This window comes from Crocodylus porosus, unplaced genomic scaffold (genome assembly GCF_001723895.1).
Source record: "Crocodylus porosus isolate Cpor-Errol unplaced genomic scaffold, CroPor_comp1, whole genome shotgun sequence".
In the NCBI taxonomy this organism is placed as follows: domain Eukaryota; kingdom Metazoa; phylum Chordata; order Crocodylia; family Crocodylidae; genus Crocodylus; species Crocodylus porosus.
This window is the reverse complement of record NW_017728917.1, coordinates 12,235,937-12,254,853: the sequence shown is the minus strand read 5'-3', so window position 1 is coordinate 12,254,853 and position 18,917 is coordinate 12,235,937. Positions and strand designations below refer to the sequence as shown.

At 46.9% G+C, this 18,917-nt stretch overlaps 1 protein-coding gene across 3 annotated transcripts in view; it reads right to left on the bottom strand.

Annotated features, from left to right (window-relative positions):
* Positions 1–844: 844 nt before the first annotated feature.
* ADAMTS9 (ADAM metallopeptidase with thrombospondin type 1 motif 9) overlaps positions 845–18,917 on the bottom strand; it is a 101,745-nt gene continuing 83,672 nt past the window's right edge. The window contains exons 30-39 of one of the 3 annotated variants that reach the window (XM_019536698.1): positions 15,239–15,409; positions 13,498–13,692; positions 11,762–11,894; positions 11,370–11,464; positions 11,121–11,215; positions 10,910–11,043; positions 9,189–9,280; positions 7,291–7,395; positions 4,468–4,583; positions 845–3,771 (exon numbers count right to left, since the gene is read on the bottom strand). In XM_019536698.1, coding sequence (XP_019392243.1) covers positions 4,494–4,583; positions 7,291–7,395; positions 9,189–9,280; positions 10,910–11,043; positions 11,121–11,215; positions 11,370–11,464; positions 11,762–11,894; positions 13,498–13,692; positions 15,239–15,409 — 1,110 coding nt within the window. In that variant the 3' untranslated portion in view covers positions 845–3,771; positions 4,468–4,493. Of the gene's footprint in view, positions 3,772–4,462; positions 4,584–7,290; positions 7,396–9,188; positions 9,281–10,909; positions 11,044–11,120; positions 11,216–11,369; positions 11,465–11,761; positions 11,895–13,497; positions 13,693–15,238; positions 15,410–18,917 lie in introns of those variants that run through there. The other 2 variants (XM_019536699.1, XR_002101445.1) reach the window with 2 other exon arrangements.

The window sequence follows — 18,917 nt, the reverse complement described above, 5'->3', positions numbered from 1 at the left end:
CACATGAGACCTCCCCTCCCAGCCATGGCCTCATGCAAGGAATCTCTCCACTACTTCTCTCCTTCTGTGCTCGGCTATGGCAGGAAGTTGGACAAGAAGCTGGATACAGATAACTGGAAATATCAAGTGTTGGTGACCAAGAACCCAGAGACAGAGGGTAGAGGAAAGTTGTGTTGTCAAAAAATAATGCAGTTAAGAGCACATTTTATACACCTGGCACATGGCTCCACTTCTGAACTGACCAAGGGGCAACTTCCTCCCAACGGTTTCACAGAAGCATGTTCCTAAGCCTGCTCATTTATTTTAAACCTGCCAATGAATGTATGTATGTACGCAGGATTCCCTACTGCCTATAGAAGAGAAGACCAAAATAAGCCAGGCCATTTTGGAGGCCAAGCAAACTCACCAGGGTACATCCAAGTTTGCATCCATCCCATTAACGTCCTTTATTAAACAGATTATGGGGCAGACTGGGGAACCCATCAAGCATCATCCTCAGATCGAGGCTTATCATCATTTCGTCACGTTCCTTTAGGCCGTGCTTTTACAATTTCCTTGCTTAACCTAGCTTGTTGTTTCAAAATTTCTTAGGTGCTAATCTACCGCTTTAACATTTGCCCTAAACCATCGTTCCTGATGATCTCTCTAAATTGGCATGGAAATCTCTGGAGCTTTTCCCGTTTCCCCAGGCTGTGAATTGTGGCCCATAGCCTTCAAGACTATTTCTACCTGCTGAAACTTTGGATAATGGGACAATACGATTCCTCTCCCCCACCTCCCTTTGAACCCTTTTGGCATGAAGAAAAAGGAGAAACAGCAATCAGTCATTCAGGAAAATAAATGCCAACATGAAGATTCCTCTTTTATCATTCAGTGTATTTTCCCCTTGTGTACAACATGTTTTGCCTCTATAACAGGTAATGGACTATGATGGGAAATGGAGAAATAAGACACCGGCACACACTATAGATCATTCATTCCCTTTTGATGGCAATCAGACAGAAAAGAAACCTTATACAGGAAAGTGCTTACAAAAAAACAAAACAAAACAAAAAAGCCCCCAAAACAAAACATTCAGAAAAATAATGGCATTGTACTATATATATCTCTATATAGAGATATATATAATATTTATTTCATGAGAGATGTCTAATGTCTCAGTGGCCCTCAACATTTTGTTCTCATTTATTTAAATCAATCAATGATGCTCAAGTTTAGTATCTATCAATGACTCCTTTATGATTTATTTAATATATTTTTAGATTTCTCTTGCTTTGTTGATAACCATTATGAAACTACATTGTAGAAAGGAATGCGTACAGGACACAATATTATTTCCTTTTTTTTTTTTCATAAATACTCATTCACTTCATTACAGAAAATATTATCAGCCTGTACTGTCTAAGCACCACTGTTTCTCCCCTAAAGTTCATAGTGCAATTTTCCCTTTTTCCATACAGAACAGATGCTTTAATGCTGAGCAGTAATCACAAAATTACTATTCCATAACTACTCTTTTTCTTTCTTTTGTTTTTTTTTTTCTCTTATTACATGAATTCCAAAATGGTATTTTTGGCATTTGCTCAAAAATGTTGGGTCATTTATTACTGTTACACACCAACCTACAGTGCAGGTGAAAAATGAGTCTGCTTGTAATATAATCACATCCAAGTATTTGGTGAGAAAACAGTCATGCATTTGGGAAACCTATATCTTTCCATTTGGATCCAAACATTAACTGGAGTTCCTAAGTGACGTTCCTTAGCAATACAGAGGGTCTAATCTTCAGGTGGTCTAAATTAGCACAGCATATTTGCCAATGGATGTCACCTGAGATTCCTGCTGCTAAGCTGCACTGTACAGCAATGCAGGGTTAGGTGGCTGGACACAGGCACTGGGAACAAGTCATCAAAGACATGGATTACAAAGCAGTGGGCACACTCACTGCCATTTAGGGATCACTTAGGTTGATTTAAACACCTGCCTTCATTCACAATGGGCGAAGAGTCATGGTAGATAAATAGGACCCCATGTATTCAGAGGTCGGGCTCAATAAGCTTGTGCACCCACCAGTGTAGATATTTATCCAAATGGGTTAACAAATGTCTTTGGTCTCCTAAACTGCAGGAAGTTTCATGGTAACAGGCTCCCTCCTACACTGTTCTGGGAACTTCCTGCTTCCGATCAGACCAAACTCATAATGAGGATGGGCAATATGTTCTCATTTGCAATGAGATTGCGAAGAAAGTGCTAAGGGACACAGTCATCTCCTACAAAAATAGCATGGCCATATCATTACCACCCAGCAGACCATGACGTTCAGGAATGATGCTTGATATAATCCAGAAAAGGCCAGGTCTGCACTGCTTTCTTGGCCACATCTGACTTGAACAGATGGGTTGTTTTTTTTTCCTGAAATAAAGACTGCAGGACCAGCTGTGCATTGGATGGGAAACACCCAAAGAGCATGGCTGCTTTTTGGGTGATGCAAAGCCACACACCAATACACACAGGTCAGCCTGTGCAGGAGCGGGCAGATCTCTGTGGGTACAAAGTGATCTTATTTATACAACTGGCAAGTTCATGATGAAGCCTATCAGACCCAGTTGGCAGTACTTGTAGGCACAGAAATCCGCTGAAACATTGCAGAGTCTGCCAACACAGACCTAGCACAGGTTGGAGCTGCAACTTAGCTTTACAGTACCCAGGCTGATCCTCCAACATTTCCATTCCCAACGGGATCTTCAGAGGCTATTCTGAGTGATCCCGCATGCTAGCAGCAGCATAATATGAGTAGGTGTTTTTGGCTTCCCCTTAGGACTTTGTGGCAGATTTTGTAGTACATTGCTATGCCTTTCAGTGCACAGACCATGGGAACATATGGCCCAATCAACCTTTCTTAGAAGAATTAAGCACCCACACATCCAGATGGAGCCAGGAAGTGCAGTGGCACATTCAATTAGAAAATATTATTTGGAAAAAAAACAATCAAGGTTTTTACAAGCCTTACAAATACTGGGGTTCAAGTTCTGAATGTGTTCGCAGGCTGAAAACTTAATTTGCGTGACTTGGCTCATCTAGCTGTTTCTCCTCTTCACTCCCTTTTTTTGCTCGTAATGGTAAGGGATCTGAAGATCTAGAACTACAAAGTATTAATAAATATCTCACATTAGCACCAAACCAGCAATCATTATGACTGGCCACAGAGGTCATGTGGAATTGAAAATACACCTAAAAGACAATAACACATACTGCAATGAGCACCGTATTGATTTTACATGTGTCGCTTTAGTGCTGTCTGCTTGATCATTTAAAAAAAAAAAAAAATGGAAATCCTACCTGCTCTATTTCCCTTCCACAAAGGTTGTATCGAAATGCCAAAAATACCCCTATGCCAATTTGGTAGCACCTTAAAAAGGCCAAAGCAGCCTGTAACAAGAAGAAAAATCACTGACTGAAAGTAAACAATTGAGTACAGTGACAATAAAGTATCACTTTTGTCATAACGCTACATATAATGTAGAGTACGTAAAATGCAGTGGTTTGACTGCAGGGTTTAATAAAAAAAACAGTAAAAGCAGCCTTAATATAAACATTTTACGTACAAAAATATTAAATCAAAATAAATAATTCCAAACATAAATATTATACTGTACATTAAGAATATACAAGCTATATACACACACAAACAAGTACAAAAGTAGAAGGCAGAGGTATTGCATCGCTATCCTTCATCCAGCTCATCTCGGCTTCCTGCTTGCACATCCTGCAAGAAAGACAGCGAGTAGCACGGTTTAGTGAGATCGGCCTCCTTGCTTCTGAGGTCTCATACTCCTGCATTTACTTCTGGGTCCAGAACAGCATGAAGGAGCACCAGTGACTCAAAAAGCAAGTTTCCAACCAAAAAACCAATTCCACCAAATGACCTCTGGCATTTTCTTTAAGGGCAGGGCCAAAAAGCAGTTGCTTCCTTCTGTGATACATGCCAACTCCGTGCTGCAGAATCGCATGGACGTGTATGCCTCTTTGCTAAGCAATTTGGAAAGTATTACCTAGCACTCAGGTTTTATTATCATCGGAGATTAAATGCTGGGGAGCAGTTCAAAAGCGCTTATAGGCTTTGGAAGCTAAAAGCCTCTTTTCTAAGCGCTCGCTGGGCCTGAGCAAGCACTTTGAATGTGATGCAACATGACCTAAGGGGACATCAACGTCTGCCCCATGCTCCTGGGAGCATCGCTTTGTAGCCACTGTGAAGCAGCTCTGAGTGTGAGCTCAGCACCACTCACAAGCCCTCTGTCTCAGGCATGCTAGGCGGCAGTCTAGCTAGGCCAACAGGCATCTAACCCCAAGGTATTTAGGTGCTTAAAGGGCTTAGAGCAAGTTAAGACTATAGGACAGCAGGCAGTTTTGCAAACGCTGCTGTGCTGTGTGTTGTTAGCAATCAATTCCTGGCAAGATTTACCTTTGCGCAGGAACCAGGAGAACCCATCCAGCTATAGCACTTGGACCTCGAGGCCAGTTCCAGATGAAGGCGTGCACTTCCCACAGTAACCACCACATTTCCCTAGGACTTTGGTACCATCCTGTGGACAGAATCAGAAATGAGGTCTTAAAACAGTGTTAGGCCACAGGAGTTAACCATAGCCATCCCTGGAGGCCCAGCTCTGATGGCGTTTTAATAGGGTCACTGAAGCATCTATTGGAAGAAATGTATTTTTAAATTTTAAATCTTGTAGCAGCAGAAGGGGGAAAAAATCCTTCCTGGTCCTATGTGGCAACTGCCAAAGCCCAGAAGCACGGGAAATCTTTACAGCAGAGCACAGGCATCCCTACTCCTAGACCATTCCTGATCAGTGGCCGTTCAACCTGCTCTTGAACACCTCCAGCGATGGAGAGTCCACAGCTGTCTTAGGCATCTATTGCACTGCCTCACAGCTCTACCTGCCTTCCTCTGGTGTCTTTTGGATGCTGCAGGTCATTGAAATATGGTGGAAAGTATGTGGAGATGGCAGAGAATAGAGAAGAGTCCTGGGGACAAAGTCTGACTTCAGTGTAAACTGGTGAGAGCGTGGCTGAACTCCAGTGAAGCCCATGAAGCTACACCCGAGCAAACTGAATCCAGCCTGGTTTTACTCTAGTTCTGCAAAGAGCCATGCGCTCCTCTCACTCGTCCCATACACAGAAGGACCTGCTGCCCTGGCTCAGAAGCAAACAGGACTGAAGGGTAGGGCAGGGCTGCCCAGAGCATTTATTTTTACATGACAGGCCACCAGCTCCCTTGCACACCTGGCTCCACCCTCTGCTATTCTACTCATACAGCAATGGCACTGAGCTGTGCCTAGCAGGTGGCAGAGGGCAAGCCAGGTAACATGGTCTGAAATGGGGCATCTGTTCTAGCCAACATCGTGTCCTCTTGCCTCCCTCCTTTCTGCAAGGAACTGCAGAGGTTTCCTCCTGCTGAGCCCCGAGTCTAGGGCCCTGCCTTCCTCTTGTGACAGCTGACCCTGCTCCGTATGTGCTTGCTCATTAAACAGGGCAGCACCCAAGACCCACCTCCCGCCCTGATCACCCATTTCTCCTCCAGGCAGAAAAAAAACCCATCAAGGCCTCATCTAGTAGCTACTTCTCTGAGCCAAGGGGCGGCAAGGAGGAAAAAAAAACAAACCAAAGCACAACCTGAGCAGCCAGAAAGGAACAGAAGGCTACTCTTTGCTTAATGCCCATGGTAACAAGCCTAAGTCATTTATGTCTGGCACATCCTGCACCTGGAAATAATACCCAAGTCACTGCAAGACCCTAGCATGATTCTCGAGATCCCCAAACCCCTGCATGAGGCACGGTGTGAAAGGGGGATATAGCCTGGGACTGGTCCCACTGTCTTCTGCTGAGATGGACCAGGCCCAAGGCTGAGCCCTGGCTACAGGATGAGAGTCCCTCTCCAGCAGCGCGGTGATGAGACTGACTTTTCTACATGGACGAGCGAGGTCAGGGCACCTGCAGTGAGCCGAGGCCAGAAAACGCTCACAACAAAACTAAGAATTGGCTGACCTTCCCATGTATTTGGTGTAGTCCTGTGTATTCATTAACCTTCACTCACTCAAGGCAGGTCTGTAGTGACTTCAGCTTAGGTATGGACATAGCAGAGCTGCTTTAAGATTGCCAGCTCAGAGACTTAGCTCAGCGTAGGCTGCAAATTCACCAGCGAAGCTGGGCAAATGCTCAGGCTGAGCCACCTGCTGCTGCCAGCTGGGCCAGTGCTGGTACCCAAGCTCACAAATGGATCCACGAGCAGGGACATAGCTCTGCAGAGCCAGCCCTGCAACTTGAGAGGAGCCAGGCCCACAGGCATTACAGCCTCACAGTAAATCCCTCATCTTTCTTCTTGCCATCCTCACCTACAGCTTCTGACTTCACTGCCTCTCTCCTTTCCCCCCGCTTTCCCTTCCCATTGCATGTCTTGGCAGGAGGGAGCAGCCGGTGCTATCCATCATAAGACTCTGCAGTCCCCGCTTGAAGCGATCTGGTACATCCCACTGGGAAGGGGGTCCCTAACCTTCATGGGAGGGCTTGTTTAGTGCACTGGAGACAAATGTGAAGACCAAATCAGGCAGCAATTCTCTCCTGACCCCCCATTTCTCCTGGCTACTCCCCCTGCCTTGGCAGCTCTTCCACCTAAAAGCAATCAAGCTGTTTCGGGCAAAGAGTCTCTTCCTTCTTACACATACAACACCTGGCAAAAAGGGGGCCTGATCCCTGGCTGCAGTTTTGAGAGGCTGCTGCAGTATGAATAATAATAGCTGTGCCCCAATACTTCTCGTTAGTCTTGGTCATTAGCCTGCTCCTGTCACGCAATTAGAAGTTACAGATAGGAGAGAGCAGCAGGTCAATTTTTGCAGCCCTTCTACCAGCACGAATTTTCACCTGAGGCCTCGTCAGAGAGCGCAGCCCCAGGTCCACGCTGCTGGTGGTACAGGCTCCCTCCCGGGGGATTCAGACAACTAATTAAAGACATGTCTGCGCCCAGGCGCTCAGCATTCAGGGCTAGACAGACTCACTAATTAACTGCCGTAATTCAGAGCAAGTTACATTTACGACCGTTGCCCCACACCTGACAACAACGCACGCTCATGGTTCAGGGCTCTGTTTTATTTCCTGTGTCGTCTCCTCAATTCACGCTACGTGCTCATGACAGGGATGCTATGAAAGCAATGCAGTCTGTGCCTGCTGGAGCCCCGACATCAGTGATACAGGGATACCTAGAGGTCAGGATTAAGACAGTCGTTTTCTTACTGGGGATTTCTGAATTTCTGACACTGCATAGTTTCCCTGTGAGAGCCATTTTGCTGTTTCCATCACCGAAAGGCCAGTTCCGTAAAGGTCGATGCTAAAGTGACCCTAAAAAGAAAAACACAGAAACAAGTTGATTATCCCCCGAGCTGCTGCTTCTGGAGCCGCTCGATCACAACGTGCTTGGACAGAAACGCCCAAAAAATGCTGAACGCCCCAGGAGTTAAAACTGTCCTGCTTTGCACAGCTGCAAGCTTCCTGCCCTCCCCATGCGCTAGCATGTCGTTCTTCTAACAAGACCTCTCTGGCCGTGTTTTCAATTCTTGCAGCATTGAGCATGGCCAGGATGATGTGATGCTAAGGGAAGGGCTGCTTTCTCCCCACTGGCCAGCTGAGGGCACGCTTGGCTTTTCCATCGCGTGCCGCAGAACCTGCCGTGCTGCATCAGCTGGTGAAAAATGTAACGCAACTAAATCAGCTCCGTCAAACTTTGCAGCTTTCTTGCCACTCCTCATCGGCAGAGGCCAGCCTTGTCCTTGTTTTGTAACGTCCTTTATTTTGTTCTCCTGAAGTAAAACCCAAAGTGTTTTGTTTGCTCCTTAAATCTGTCCTAAATCAATGTTCCTTTTTTTTGTTTGTTTGGGGTTTTTTTGTTTTTTTTAACCCCAGCCAAGGAAAATAAACAGTTCAGGGGCATGGCTGGATTCGGTCTCATTCACTTGCACATGCAAACAACCACTTGTTTCTGTACTTAGAAATACCCCTTTTCAATTTACAATACCAGTCTCCCGACCTGACCTACCCTGTCCAAAACGGCTGCTAGGCTGTGAAAGAGCAGATGGCTCTGAGCTTTGCTCACTGCATTTGCTACTTTGGCAATGTCCATTTGCAGTTCAGCATCAAACCTCCACCTTGGTGGCAGGTGGCAATCAGGATTCCTGAACATGCCCGAGGTAGCAGCTCAGTCTCCAAGCCTTTGTGCTATAAGGAAAAGCGCCGGCTCCAGAAGTTGGAAGGCAAGGACATGAAGAGATTTCTCTGTTCTCTTGACTCCCTATTTATCCTACTTTAGCCTTTTAGCGCATGGGCTGTGGGTTCATCCCAGCTGAGCTGCTCAATTGCTGCCCTGATTCCAGAGCTTGGTGGTTTCAGAAGCTGGTTGTATTGGGGGAGATCATGAAACGTGGAAGGCTGTACACCAGGGAAGTGGAGAGCGCTGGCATACAGCTGCTCCTGCCAGAGCGTTTCCAAATGTGCATGCATAATGGGCACAAGTGAACTCCTGCAACTTTCCTGCTTCCAGCCTGTCCTTCCTTCCCCTCAACTGCCTACACACCTTCACACTTGACCTTGGCCCTCCTTTTCCCCTGCCTCAACTTGGACTCACCATCATCTCCATTCCTACTCCCCCGTGGTGCACAATCAAAAGTTCAATCAATTCTTCTTGCGGCCCCCACACCCTCTTAACTCTTCTGCTCACTGGCTGTACCTACAGGACCCCCTGGCCTCCGTCCGTCTCGGATGAACTTCCTCTTATGTGAACACGCGTGCTACTTGACAAGCTCGCTCTCTCTGCCGTCCTCCTCTTCCTTCATCTTTGCCTGCACTGTCTACAACTTGACCTCCAAGTTGGGCATTTCTCTTAATCCCTCCCAGCTCTGAACCTTCCTCAGCCTGGCATTTTGGATCGCCTCCTTTCGGACCCTGCTGGCTGTCTCGTAATAACCCACCTCTAAGGTTGTTTTCAGAACTGCGAGTACATTATGTACAGACCAGGGCAAGTTACAGACCGTTGAGGTGAGAAAGTGTTGGAGTTTGGCCAACGCGCCCGGGAGTAATTAATACAAAGGCCAGGACGTAACAAACGGATCCAATTCGTGCAAGATGCTGCTGTCAAATACCTGCGGGCACTTGGCTGCGCTGTAGCAGTCCCCAGCAGTGGCATAAGGAACAGGTCGTCCATCAAGCGTCCGTGCAAACTGTAAATCAGTTGCTGTGAAAAATGTTTGGTGAACAGCGCAGAGAGAGATGGGGAGAGAAACATTTAAACATACTATTTGCAAGCAAGTAAATCTCCTAGAGTTCCTTTTGCACATTAATCTCCAGTGTTAAGATCTTTTCTGCTGGGTTTTGGTACTAAAACCCTGATTCAGCATGTATGTAAACTTCCAGCATGTGACATGCACTGAATTTAACAGGGCTGTTCACATGCTGAAATGTATGAATGTGTTGGAATACCTTGGGGAATTCAGCCTGTCAGATTATACAGAAACTATAACCCTATCAAGTGTTTCCATTTGTACTACATTTCCATATCAGAATAAAGTTAATTTGAATGAACCAATAATAAAAAAGGACACCTGAAGATCTAAAACATATACGTTCCCTTCAGCCAAGAAGGGGAGTTTTGGATTAGAAGAAAACTTGTGTTGCTAGGAAGGATTAACATGATTATTTTGATAGATTAGATGACACAGGGCAGGTTCAATGAGAATTTCCAATGGACTGACTTCAACTAACATCCATTTATTTAAGCTGGGATTTTCAAAAGGACTGCACAGACTTTAGGGCTGGAAGGGATTTAGGCTCCTTTGAATTTTTATGGGAATGTGGTGCCTAATTCCCATAGGACGGTTCCTTTGAAAAATCCTAGCATGATGTCTTTACTTTTTTTTTTTTTTTTTTAACACAGACTAATAACTGGCAGCTTGAATGCGACTGGGATATCTCCCAATGTGAAAGCAACAGGATGAACTGCTGTAGTACAAGATGTATTTAATCTGTGGTGTTTTAAAAAGTTTCAGCTACGGTATTTACTTTCTAAAGTCATTTCCACACCCCTGATAACAACACTACACCGTATTTTAAACACATTTCTGAGAACAACTGCACAAATCTGGATGGCCAAATCCCTGCCTGCAGGGTACATCTGCGACTTTTCTTGGAGACCACTTCCGACAGGCTCCCTGCTCCCACTACCATCACCGTGAGCGATGGGCACGTGACTCCCACTGCAGCGCTGAAGTCCCATTCTGCTCTAACTGGGCACCAGCAAAACTCCCATTTTCTCAGGAGTCAGACTGGCTCCACGGTCTTGGCTCATTGCTCACTGATACCTAAGGAAAGACCTCAGCAGGCAGCAAGCAAGACCCCAAAAGTGCTTCTCAGGATTCAGACTTCTGTCCACACGGTACTAACAAAGCTACATCTGAGTGCACCATGCAGAGAACAGCCCCACTGCACATTATCCTGCACGCAGCACTTGTGGGTGGATGGCTGCATGTCTGGGCCCTTTACGACAACAGCTGCTGTTTGAGTCAGCTTTAAAATAAGAAACAAACAGACCAGAAAACAAAAGTAGGTGGGACTCAGAGACCTTTCCAAAGAGCAAAGTTGGGATGCTAGAGAGAAACGATTTAAACTTCCTGAAAAGAGCATGCTCAACTGCTCTTCTGATCCCTAAACGTGAACTGCCAGGGTCGACGGGATTTGCAACAAAAGGAGGTCTCTAGCAGGACAGGTCACGAATGGTGAGCAGCGAATGCCCGCTCTTGCTCTGAACCAAGGTGTAGCTGTGTGTAAAACAGGCGCGTGTGGATGGTGAGGCCCTGTTTTTACTCACTTATGATTTGCATAGTGTTCAGGTCCAGCCTTACTTTGCTGAAGGTGGAAAACCCAGCTGCTGTGTAATCTTTCCTGCAGTGGCAGTCTTCCCGTCTGCTCCCGTTGTACGGACACTCTGTCGGATTATGTAATCTGCATCAGAAAAGAGCCTGTTCAGCTCCGGATTGGGAAACAGGCACCGTGAAGTTCATACCCAAGTGATTTCTTACCTGTACCCAAACACTTCAGAGAAATTCTCCGCATCCCCACTCACAAGAGTCACATACTCCTTCGGGCTGTCAGTCTGCATCCCAGAACAATATATCTGAAAGGGAGAGACCATCATTTTGTCAGAAACCTATGCATTTAGAAAACAGAAGGTGGGAATTGCAGTGGTGGAAATAATGAGCATATAGGAGAGACTCTTGCGCCTTTGGGAACCGCACACGCATGATTTTCAATCGGTTGCTGAAACGCACCTTGATTATCTTTCCTTTAACGTTCAGGTAATATTCTCCATCTTCAGTGACACCTTTGAGTCTTTTAACATCTTTGCAAGCCCTTGGTAATTCACCTGCAATGAAACAGAAAGGTTTGTAGTCAGGCAGGAATTGGGTAGTTGTATTTCAGGATTTCTTCTGCAACCTCGCAAGCTCCCTGGCCAGCAGTGAACCATAGATCCCATAACTGCCATGTAGCCATGAGTCCTGGAAACCTCACGAAACTCATGTTTGATTGGACTGGGGACTTGATGTTGGAAAGCACTGAGCACTGCAGCTCTCAAGGAGGTCAGTGGGTGCTGCAGATGCTCAGTGCATCCCAGGATCAAGCCATCAGAACCGGAAGGTGAAGCACAGTGTAAAAGACTTACAGTCGTGGATATTGTGGCAGATTCTTCTTTCTTCAGGTTTCAAATCAGCGTGGCACAAGGTGCTCACCTGGTCGTCGTTTGTTAGGCACTGCACTGACCGATGCATCACTCCAACACCGCACGTAACAGAGCACTGCAAGAAGAAAGCATGGTGAGTGCGTTCCAGGGCCGAGGCTTTCGAGTGCCAAGCAGAGGAAGCCCAGCTGGCTGCTGGGTGAAGATAAGTTTGCAAAGGCCCTACTGATTTCATGGTCCTTAACAGGCAGCACTTAAGTGCTTTGCTGGAAGGGGATGGAAATGTTTCACCAGAGCAGCTCGTTCCACTTGCTCAGCCCACTGCATGGACATTTTTCCACACCACATTTCACAGCCAGGATGCCCAAGAGACAAGTACTCATTAGAAAGCTTGATTAGCATCCATGCTAATCCCTCTTTACTCCTGTCAAGTACAGCTTGGGGTCACTAAAAGGCACCGTTATGGTTTCACGTGCAAACTGCCGTGCAGCTTAGGGGAAATTTTGGCCTCTTTGGACCTCAAACTCAAAGTCAATCTCTATGGTATTTATGGCACTGCAACCTGCCCTTCATTTTGCACAACGCAAGGTTTCAGTCTGCAAAAGCAATGGCCTCTTTTGGATGCATCGGGTGTTGGGTGGCCAAACTAAGATACCTTTAAAGGTCCAAAGAAGGTGGGAACCCTTCCTTTGAAAACCAAGCCCACACTAAGGTATTTTAGAACAAGCTCCCAAAAACCAGGGCAATCAATTGCTAGCCGCCTTAGAACAATTAGTCTTGGCCCATGCACAGTAGGATGGCAAAAGACATTCCTCACAGGTTACAGCAAACCACCCATGGACAAGCTGTGATTACTCTGTATGAGCCACAGTTTCAGCAGGAGGCAAAACCATGCTCAGTTTGGACTCTCCAGCTGCCCTTATGGGATCCCTTTGGGTTGGGTACGGCCTGGGGAGTCCCCAGGAATGGGGAAGAGCTGGATGCTCTGCTCTGTTTCTGAACAAAACCATTTTGATCTTCTAACATGATTGTCTCCCCAGGTTTTCCTTGTGGCACAAAAGGTAGAAAACTGTAGTTTTCGTCCTAACCTGGAACAACATCTCTCTTCAAACATCAGAGTTTCCCCCTAAATAGGCATTCTGGCTCAAAGCAGCTCAGCTTTACTATTAGCTCAGACAATTTTCAGCATCTTCCGCTTGACTCGACCCTGGTAATCTCGCACAGACTTGATAAACTGCTCTCAGTGCCTGAGAAGTGTCAATAAATCAAACTCGTGGGAGAAATGCAGCAATCCAAGCAACACTGGAGTTTTGGACTAAGTGAAGGGTGGTGCTTTCACTCAAAACCTTGTGATTTCAGCTCCGGAAGAGGGGGAGACACCACAGTAATTTTACAGCCAAAAGCTAATGTCTTCGCCCTTGCTCTACTGCAGGACTTACAGGAAAGCAGAATCTTCTGTATTTTGAGGTTGCAATGGCCTAAACTTTGGCATATCAATTAGTCACAAGACACAACCATATGGTTGGCCATGCACATCACAGGCTTTAGGGGGAAACGTCTTCAGTGCGTGGCCAACTATAGCCCTTCCTACACCCCAGTCAAATGGTCACCTCCGTTTCATTCCCTATCTGTGCAAAGAGCACCAGGTCTTTTGAAGCTGCCGACCAACCTTTAGAAACCACCCCTCCCCTCCCGTCACAAAGCCTGTGCATCACACTCACACTTCCCCAGTTGCCAACGCGCCATGTTGCCAGGACTGGGCACTCCCCAAGGTAACAGGGGTGGATATTCGGGGGCTGCGTGCCGGGGCAGTTGACCGTGTTCTGGTAGCCGTACTCATAATGGTCCTTCCCAGTATAAATTTCGCTGCAGGAGACCAGCCGTTGCTTGTACCCCTTGCCGCAGGTGACGGAGCACTAAGGGCACAAAAAAGCTCTGTTAGGGCCCTTTCACACATTCAGATTTCAACTGGATAGAAACCAGTTATAGAGTGCTTAGACCTTTTCATAGCCAGCTGGCTCTTTTTATAGCTGGATGAGTCATTTTTAAGCACTCTGCACATGTGGCTGGTCTAAATGTATTGCACGATTAACCAATTCATTGTGCGAAGGTTACTTTGCATGAGTGACCAGTCTAAATTCACGGCGTGATTAACCAGTTAATCGTGTAACATATGCAAGGTGTAGCACAGGTCTTAATGTCGCGTACCCAGCCAGATTTCATGAAGGGGAAGGTGGTTCAGGGGAGAAGCACCCACTGCTAGTGTCCTAAGAGACCGATAAAGAACTGGTCTGCACCAGTTGCATGTTATTGCAATGCATTCTGGGACCGATTTGCCGGGAGCAGTAGCTCACTTTGCCAGAGCTGCCTCGGACTACTGTGAATAGATGCAAAGCACCACCAAACTCAGGGGAGCCTTACAGGATCTTCTTTTAGCAGGGCTCTGGGGTGAGATGGCCTTGATCTGACTGCAGGGTAAGTATAGCAAAGAGGATCAAGACAGATGTAATACAAGGGTCCTTTAGATGGAGCCTGAATGGGAACCTAGAAAGTGCTTCTAGTTATCAAGCAGGCTCTGCTGGCCACTCACACCTGCTTTTTAATATCCTCTCTCTTGTTTCCTTGTTCCTCCTCCAGCAGAGAAACTGCCCATGAATGCCATGTTGCACATCATGATTTGAGCACTGGGCACGTCTCTGCCCACATTCATACACCGCTGGGCCCTCAGCCCAGGTTGCTCCAGGGGATAAAAGCAAAGAGGACCGAACTACTTTCACCAGTTCTTTTGGTCCAATCTCAGCGGGCCCATCTGCACGCTCATTAATGTGCCTCAGTTACTGCACATTTAGTTTAGTACTTCCTTAATAAAATACTAACTAAATGTGCAATACTTAAAGTTACTGTGCAGTAGCATCAGCGCACAGTTATTTAGTGATGTTTACTGCACATTAGCTTAAAAACACTGTGCAGCAGGCTATGAGCACAGTTTCTCTCATAGATTTTAGATTTCATAGATTTCATAAACATTAGGGCTGGAAGGGACCTCGGGAGATCATCGAGTCCAGCCCCCTGCCCAAAGGGCAGGAAGTCAGCTGGGGTCATAGGATCCCAGCAAGATAAGCATCCAATTTACTCTTGAAGGTGTTCAATGTAGGTGCTTGGACCACCTCCGCTGGCAGACTGTTCCAGACCTTGGGGGCTCGGACAGCAAAGAAATTCTTCCTATTGCGCAATGTTATTAGGTTAATGCACAGTAAGCGTCTTTTGTAGACATGCCCAGTTGGGCATAAAATCAGCACAGATCCACTACTGTTCACAGCCTCATGGTGATTTACCCCAGCTGAGGGCTTGGCCCTGGCTACTCACTGTGATCCGGACCACCCCAGGGATGGTGCGGGTGACCGTCAAGTCTCACAGTGTGGGACTCATGCCCGGCAAGGTAAGACACGAGTCGGGACTCACCTCCGACCACTCCCCCGTGATCCAGATGTACTCGCAGGGCGGTAAGCTGCAGCTCTCCATTTCGGGGGGTCGCCTGCTGGCATCACAGTACAGGCTGTTCTCCACGCGCTTATTCTGATTCACACACGTGACTTTACGGTACCGGGACGCCTCCCCACAGGTTTTCATGCACTGTCAGCGAGAGAAAGAGAGATGACTCACACTCGTTCACCAATGCAAACATGCTCCATTAATGGCATATGTGAATGCTGCTTCTGTCTCTGTTAGTCATGTTCAAAACTCAGATCATCGTGCTCGGTGCTGTACAAACGCCTAGTGAGAACGCCTGAGGAGTGAACACAGATGAGACAGAAAGGCTGGGAGGGGAAATCAATGTGTCCGAGCTCACGCAGCAGACCAGAGGGAGAGCTGGGAACAGAGCCTGGCTTCTGGCTGCCAGTCCACAGGACTGCACCGCTTCTCCCCAGCTGATGACCGCTATTAAATCCACTTCATTTGCAATATGTTTTCTCTCTCCTTCTTTGTGGTGGGCACCCCTGCTTGAACACGAGGAAGTGTTCTGGGGTTGCTTACGGCCAGGTATAAGAAAAGCTGGCAGGAGCCCATGGGACTGCACTGATTATGCTGAAACACCATGGGTATTCGCTGCAGTAAGTAACCAGAGGGAAGAACAAGCTTCCCCAAGGGGTTGCCTAGTTTGATGTATTTAAAAGCATTGATCCCACTCCTTCACTGACATTTGAGATGCCCCGTGTAGCAGGATGCTTACCACAGATGGTTTGTCTGATGTATCTTGTTCTTTTCAACTGGAGTTACCCGCTTAAATACCTTCCGGCTCTGGGGGTAGGTGACTTGCCCAAGGCTACTCAGGGAGTCAGTGGCAGAGGAAGGACTTTGGCCCTGCTCTCGCAAAATGGAAAGTGCATGGGGACATCAATTATGGCCGTTGCTATAAGAAGCTAACCTTGCATCCTTGGGATAGTTTGGATAGGGATGAACCTTCTTCAGGCAGGGGGCTGGACTAAATAGAGGTCCTTTCTTTTCTCGATGGCCCTCCCTGTCGTGCTACTTAAGAGCACGAAGTGCTGGCTGTTAATCCAAGTAAAGGGAGACACTGCACAAAGCTTTGACTTCCCTTGGTAAGCAGGCACCTCCTGCTCTTTCAGGCACTGTTTGATCACTGTGCCGGTGTGACCAGAAATGCTTCCCCTGTCTTCCACAGCCTGACTACACAGACATGTTCCTCTGCCCCTCGCCTCCTCCCCAACGCCAGCAATTAATAGAGGAAACGGTACGATTGTGAGGCTGTGCTAACACCTTCCTGGGCTTGTACAAAAATATTTTGTACACAAGCGCATTAAAAAAAGCCACTGACATCCAGCAAATAAATTAGTGGATGCAACAGGCTTCTCAGCTTTTAAGTAACGGGCTAGCTAGCAGATAAAATGCATGGAAAGAATATTTTTCTATGATGCAGAAGAAACATCTTCCTCTAAGGAACAGATACAATATCCCATCACATTGTCTTTATCAGTGCAAACCTCCCTGCTATATGCACAAGATCTGACATGCTCCCCAGCGAGCTAAACCCTGCCAGGAGAATCTGGTTGGTTTTGCCCATTTGCCACACACTGTTTGAGGTCTCTGAACCAGTCCCCTTCACACGTTTTGTGGCAGATCCCCCGTGAGAGCTGCGGAGCACGCCTCATTGGGAAGCTCAGGCCTCTCTGGGCCGCCTTGCTTTTAATTAACTGTCAGGACTGAGACTGCAAAATGAGCAGAGGGCTTGGAAAGGGGGCATCCACAGGTAGAAACGCTGGGGCTGAGAAAATCAATGGGCGAGTCTCCAAAGAGGGAAAGGCATGTTTATGCCCATCATAAATATAGAGTAACTGCAAAACAGGAAGGAAAAAAAACCCTCTAAAGCTTCATTTATTGTAGAGGAATAACTTAGTGGCTCTCGGGCAACAGTCAGCATTATAAAACCTGCAGTATGCCTAAAGACCCTAAGGGCAGCATGTGCTTTCAATCTTATTTACTCTCTCCCTCCGAGTCCCTGGAGTGGAAGTTGCTTCCAGGTCTGAGCTGAAATATAATATTCCTAAGGGGAGAAGAGTAATTTGCTTGACTGAGTCCTCCAGAGAGAGAACCAACCGCGCTATATTTGCCCTTCTCTGGTATCTCCTCATTACATAAATGGAGAATAAAATTGAAAAGTGGGTTAGTGGATTGGAATAAGACCTCAGTAAATCTCCCTTGTCACCCGGCTTCCCCTAGCAGTCAATAAAAAGCTCTTAACGGGCACCTTTCACCCGCAGCCTGACCCTTCCCCTCCGCGCTCCTTCCCAATTAGGGTGTCTCGACTGACATTTGGGAGAGGAAATCAGTTCTGTGATTTGGATCTTTACGCGACTCAGTTTTGCTGGGTGATGCCAGCTCCAATACAAAACTTCTCAGAAATTCAACGATAATAGCACAAGGCTATCGGTAGCTTCTCTGCTGCAAGACATGCATGGCAATGCTCCACGTCTCATCTGCCAAGATACTAAAAATCCCTTTTTCTCTGTAGGTGCCATGGGGGAAGAGTAAGTGTGGATGGTAAAAAGGTACTGCTATATGATGCGGTAGGTTTTTAACCAGGCAGGATGGCCTGTTGAGCTGAAGTTACTAGTCTAGGGCTGAGGTGCTGCATTTCCAGTTCCTGACACTGCCACAAACTGAGCAAGTCACTTAATGTGACTTTTGGGCAAGTCACCTAATCTCTCCATACCTTAGTTGCTTGGCTGTAAAAGGAGGTCCCTTCTCCATTGCCTCTGAAGAGCAAGAGAAGGAGGCAAAGAGTGGGAGGAAGAGGTGGGGAGGGAGGCAGGGAAGGAGAGAGATGCATCTCCTCTCTTCAATGCCAGCTGGTCTATTTGGGCCCCGACTTCACCAGGCATTTTCAAATGTGATGAACATGAAGAATGTATACAGTCTCTTTGAAATCAGTGGGGGGAAATCAGGCACAAACTTCTGCCTTGGGCTGAATGCGGCTTTAGATTTCAGGGCAGGGTCAGATCATCCCTTGCTGGGTATATACATACAGCACTTAGCACAATGGCATTCCCATCTCAGACAGGGTGCTGGGGCACTTCCGCAACATGCGAGTAATTGGAAAGATAACATGCCAGCAACTTGACCTTGGGTCCTGCTTCAAAACAGGATGGTGTGTTATAACAACCCAAGTATCTTACAGGTTATTACATTTTTTAAGGGTCCAGGTGCCACCCGGGCAGTGGCAGGACAAGCTTCCTTGATGCCCGTACCTGGTCAACTAATAAGAATGGGAAGCGGGGTTGATTTCCACGCTTGATTAAACAGTGGGCCTCATTCCTCAGCTTGCTAACGAAGGCTCCTATTGTGATGGCAGGTTCGATTTTGTGGATATCCATCCACAGGGGACCCGCTGGAGCTTATAAACTCTGCTGACACTGGGCACCGAACAGCTTTTCTATAAACAACACTGTCTCTCGTTTTCAATCAGTACGAGTCGGCTTGAGATTAGCTCTTGGAATGTCTCTGGTATGTCACCCAAATTAGCACTTGGGTCTCCAGGCATCTGTCATCCCTCTGCAGCACTTTGGAGACGACGGTCAGGAGGCTGCCGAAAACTGTGCAGCCCCAGGGTGAGCATTTTTTT